Genomic DNA, 5,431 nt, shown 5'->3' with positions numbered 1-5,431 from the left:
TATTTCCACATCCTAGGTTTTTTACCTGTAAGGATATATGGAAAATAAAGGAAATGAATGAATACTTTTATCTCCCCATACAGATCAATAGCACAGTTTCCATGATCTCATTTACCAAATGGTATAAGAGCAGGATCGTTACATCATCATACGCCTGATTTTATGGATGAAATACCCAATCATTCAAACGCCAATTGTTTAAAAGTAGTGAATGGTGATACTGAAACGTGTAAGAGGATAGACTATCACAGCAGTATGTATTAAATCATTTTGGAATGCATATCGTATTTCGAAGTTGGTGACAGTGATACATGGCATACGCTGGTTTAGCGTCACAGACCAGCTGCTGCAGGATTCGCGTGGAAAGTCTTTGGGTTAGCGAAAGAATGAATACGGTTACTTCTCCTTCCGTCGAATTAAGTTCCTATCGAGATCAACATTTTAAGGTAGAGTATGTTTGAAATGTGTAATCGATTAATGTGAGAAGGTAAGTTTAAATAGTATAAATGCCAAGTGGTCTTGTTTGGTGTGATTTACACGTATAATCTAACCTCACTTGCATGAGTACAAGTCGCTTTGTATACGNAGAAGAAAAGCAGTGTGCTTTTACCGGTTCTCACGGTCTCTTCGCTTGCAGAATTCTTATATTTTCTTCTACTCTGAAGATGGAGGCGATACGTTCCTCCGAAACGTCTGTTAACACCACTTATACACGGTGCCAAATCCCAAAAGACTGCTTTCTTTTTAGTTTGCTGTGATTACCCTTTATTACGCGTTGGTTTAAATTTGTTTTATAGCATTTTTTTGTAGATCACATTGATTTAATGATCGATTTTGTGTTTGTACATTAAACGTGAGGTTTTTATTCCACCTCATTTGTATCAGTCTGTAATTACCTCACTGAGGTGCCATCCCAGCATTTGCTTGGATGGATTGAGAAAAACCACAAGAAATGTGAGATAGGATAACTCTGGTCAAGATTTGAACCAGGCATCTGCTGAATACAAGCTTAGAGTATTACTGCTATACCAAACTGCTTGATTCTGTCTTGTTTATTTGGTCATACCGGTATATCACATACCATGTCACATTACGTGCACAATGTTCGCTCACTAAAAAGCTGTTTCTATTGTGCCATTTTTGCAACAAATAAATGAGGTTAAGGTATGTGCCTAGTAGAATTGAAATGTATAAATGATTTTAATTACTGTTTAATTTTTAAGGGTTCCCGTGGTGAGCAAGAAAGACTTCTGCGAACGTCATCTACTTTGTATATTGGGAACCTTTCATTCTATACCACAGAAGAACAAATATATGAACTATTTTCAAAATGTGGAGATGTTAAACGAATAATTATGGGATTGGATAAATTCAAAAAGACTCCTTGTGGATTTTGTTTTGTTGAGTATCCTTTGAATAAGCAAGTGTAATTGATTTGCATCGTCATACCTCAGTTATATTGGACAATGTATATTCTCTGAGGTGGTGTTCCCCCACCCCATAGATACCCGAAAAGTTTTTAGGTGCAGATAATTGAACAACAGTAAATTTCTTCTAGGAATTTTCTTTTTTGGTATACTGATCCTCTAATGATCTTCAAATTTCCATTTTCCTGAATAAACTGTAGGTGCAGTGGTACTCTCTTTTTATGTACTACTGTGTACTGTTGCTTATATATCTATAGAGCTTCTTCAGGATTTGAAAATTGATTACCTTGAAAGCAAACTGCCCTCTTAGAACTAAGGAGTCCCATGATGCCAGGTCTCAACTGTAGGCTGGACTTTGGGATAAACATTGTGGAATGTTCTGCAAGAAAGTGATACATGTTTGCTATGTGTGAATAATCCTTGCAGCAGAGCAACAGGAAAGTTCTGATCCTCCTTTCTTTGAGCTTCTAAACCAGTTTTATATTAGACATTATGTTATATGCTGTTGTGTTGTAACAATACATTGATCCAAATGGTTGCCTGGAGTTTTGTTCCATTTTTGGATTTGTAGGTACACATTTTGGCTCCCTTTCTCAATTAATTGAAGCCTATCCCATTCCTGTTTTATTTTTGGCTCTGGTCTTGTGTCAGGTTTTTGGATGTCCATTGACATCAAACTTTCTTCTCAGAGTAGATTGGGCACAGTGACAGAATATCTTTGTGAACTAATGCCTGATTGTGCCTAAGTGTCTCTGTGTGTTACCTGTAAGTCATCCTTGATTGCTGTTTCCTCATGTTCTTGTGTGGTCAGATGTCACTCCTATCTGCAGTCCTCAGGAGATATTCAGCCAATTTGAATCATAAATAATGGATGAAAACTGGCATATGATAGAACAATATCCTGAAAAGCTTCTTTTTAAGTTTGCAAGACTACTACCCATTTTGGCCACTTAAAATTGTGTACAGAATCAGGACATAGCATTCTGTGCTGCCTGTAATGATGCAGCTCATTGTGACCTGTTAGAACCAGCGCTCTTTGTTATACAGCTGTTACCGGTTAATAGTCTAATGACAAGGAATTGTACTTTGAAGTTATGTAATTTGCTGACAAAGCTTCATGTCTTAAAATTTCTAGTAACTGTTATGGATTGGTGGTATAGTTGCTAGCATACAGGGTTGCTATTGAAGAGATTTCTGGGATTCATCCTGACTTGCCACTAATGTTGAAAACTGAACCAGTAAGAAATCTGCCTCTGCAACTAGTTACCCGAAGATAGGAGTAAAGCCAGCTTCTAATACGTCATGTATATAAAATATATTTCTTACTATGGACAGTGTCCAACAAAAGTATGAGTTAATGAATAGTCATTATCGCAGATCTGTAAAGAACGATTTTTGTGATTTCAAGTCTGTTGACTGATGCTTCTTTAATTTATGCTGGCCATCCTGTCATTTTTTTTTATATGGTTTGTTCATACACCAGAGGTATTCATGCATCTTATGTCTGAAAAGTTTGTTGTGGTTAATCATCATTCCTTTAGTTCTTAAATGAAGGTTAAATGTAAAAAAGGGGGGATTCTTTGACCTTATTGCTCCCCCTCTCATTGAATTGATTTTTCACAACAAGGCAGGTTGTCACAGACCTGCCACCGTTTGAATGTGGTAATACTAAGAAACTGCATTTACTTCCTTTGGTGTGATTCATATATATGTGTTAGTCTTTTGGAGTCTAGTGTTTAGTTGAGCTTGTTGTAGTTGCACAGTGCTGTTGTACAAGACATTGAGGCAGATGTATTTTCCATTTTAAACCAAAGCTGACAATGTAGCTACAAATATGTTGCATAAGTGGCTGCACAGAAGCCTTGGTGCTTTTAGAAACTGAACAAAATACATGTTTACCATAAATTAATGAGAATTCTCAATATCCCTGCACTAGCTGTTTCTGAAAATCATAGCATCTGTTGTAAATGTCATTGATTGGCTCTGCACTATGTACAGAAAAGAAGGCTTCAATGAGTTTGAGAACTGGCATAACCGTATAGTGTATTTTCTCTTCTGCATTCTCTGGTGCTTGTCATGGGAAGGTGTTTTGGATGCACATTGAGCCTCGTTTGTTGCCTTTTCAGTGAGAGTGGCCATGGTGAGGCACCATGCCTCAACCCACATCACTGTATGAACTGCAGCAGAGTTAACCTCTCAGCTGACAAGAGATGTCTCATGTTTCTATAGGAGGAGCCCATCCAGAAACTTAGGAATCAAGGCGGACCTTTATTTTCTGCATGGACAGAGAACGTTCCTTGACAGCGAACTGAAGACTGGGAATCAATTATACTCATTTGTTCTTTGCTGCTGTCCAGGAATTGATACAGCTACTCTAGCTGCACCCATCCAAATCCTCACCAGCTCTAGTTAACCTGTCATCCCATGACATGTAACAGTTTCCGCTTAGACTGATGTGAAACTATAGTTAGTGCCTCATAATTTTAGCCGCGAAGAAAGGTAAACACTGTTGTGGAGCACGCGAAGCTGTAAGCTTGCTGTGGTGACGTTCAGAACTACTCCCCAAGCAGAAAAAATTAGCTTTTACTTCCCTGCCCTCAATATGAATTGTTCCGTGCGATTGTCAGTGTGCCATGATAGGGAACGAACACCATGTAATACTGGTACCAACTAACAAGCAACACAATGTACTATATGCCTGACCACACTCCAAGATGATACATTCCAAACTGGTAGTACCCACGCTGACGTAAGCTGATAAGACTGCTCCCCCCGCCCTGCGAGAGATGGTATGAGCCCTCTACCATGGCTAGAGTTCCAAGAAACTAACAGTACAACATCCCTCTCATCACCAGTGCACATTATGGATACTCATGCAATAAATTCTGGACCTTTCCATGTCTCCTGCTGGAAGTCATTACTAGCAATATGTAATTTCTGTCCCTGCTCTTATTCTAGTATGTGGAAAAAGCAATCTGAATCAACAAATTGAACACAGCAAGTCACTGTTTAACACATTTGACTTGCATTGCAACCATCCTGGTACTCTGAAGCAGAAACACAAAGGGAGACTGAAACATTCACCCTGAAAGTTCCATAGCTTCTCTGTGACAGTAGTTATTCTTTCTCACTGTCTTCATGGACCAACTGCAATGGAATGCCAGTGGGTTTTGTACATGATTCCTTCACTTACAAGCTTTATTTCAGTATTGTAACCCACCCATCAGCTGTCTGCAGGAACCTTATATCCATCCCTACCATGCATTAAACCTGTATGGTTTTGTGCTTTACCACTATGACCATATGAACAGTGATAGGGGCAATGAAAGTCTGTATATAATAGTAAAGGACTGCATCTATTGTGCTCTGGGTAATCTCCACTCCCTACCACAGGCATTGCTGCCCCTCAGAATTAACCAATTCTCTTAGTTGCTTTGTGAAACGTTTATTTTCCAGCGGCACTATCAATAGCCATAGCTGATCTAACTAATCCAATATCACAGTTATCTTCCCCATCCATTGTTATTGGGATTTCAATGTCAGAATATTCTTTTGGGATCAGTCCTTACTGGTGAAAGGGGAAGAATATTTTTTATGTTGTGTACTGGGTTTTGCTTTACTTCTTCAAAACACGGGTGCAGATACACACTTATGCTTAGGGTTGGAATCCTTATTTGTTCAGTGCCCTTCTGTACCCCAGACCTAGCGGTCCGTCTTCAGTGATGTCTTCCAGTTTAAATGGGAGTTACCACCATTATCTGTCATATCTTGAGTGGGGAACCTTAACGGAAGAGAAGAAGAATGATATCTCTGGTATGGTGATTTGGTTCCCATTGTTAATTCAAAATAGAATCTAGTAATTATCTAACAATGACATAAATACAGTGCGTACAATCAAGTGCGCGCTGTGGCTGCAATTTGCCGTGAGTCATACCACCGCAGAACGGATGCAGTCGCGGGGAGTGTTGCAACTCCTCCCCGCGACTGCATCCGTTCTGCGGTGG

General features: G+C 39.2%; 1 protein-coding gene across 2 annotated transcripts in view; it reads left to right on the top strand.

The window, feature by feature from the left end:
• The first annotated feature begins 307 nt into the window (after window positions 1–307).
• The window catches only part of LOC111875014 (nuclear cap-binding protein subunit 2), a 12,617-nt gene continuing 7,493 nt past the window's right edge, over window positions 308–5,431 (top strand). The window contains exons 1-2 of one of the 2 annotated variants that reach the window (XM_023871014.2): window positions 308–446; window positions 1,224–1,405. In XM_023871014.2, coding sequence (XP_023726782.1) covers window positions 312–446; window positions 1,224–1,405 — 317 coding nt within the window. In that variant the 5' untranslated portion in view covers window positions 308–311. The remainder of the gene's footprint in view (window positions 447–1,223; window positions 1,406–5,431) is intronic. The other variant, XM_023871013.2, reaches the window with a different exon arrangement.

This window comes from Cryptotermes secundus, unplaced genomic scaffold (genome assembly GCF_002891405.2).
Source record: "Cryptotermes secundus unplaced genomic scaffold, Csec_1.0 scaffold973, whole genome shotgun sequence".
Taxonomy (NCBI): domain Eukaryota; kingdom Metazoa; phylum Arthropoda; class Insecta; order Blattodea; family Kalotermitidae; genus Cryptotermes; species Cryptotermes secundus.
The sequence above is the reverse complement of the archived record's forward strand: the minus strand, read 5'-3'. Positions and strand labels throughout refer to the sequence as shown.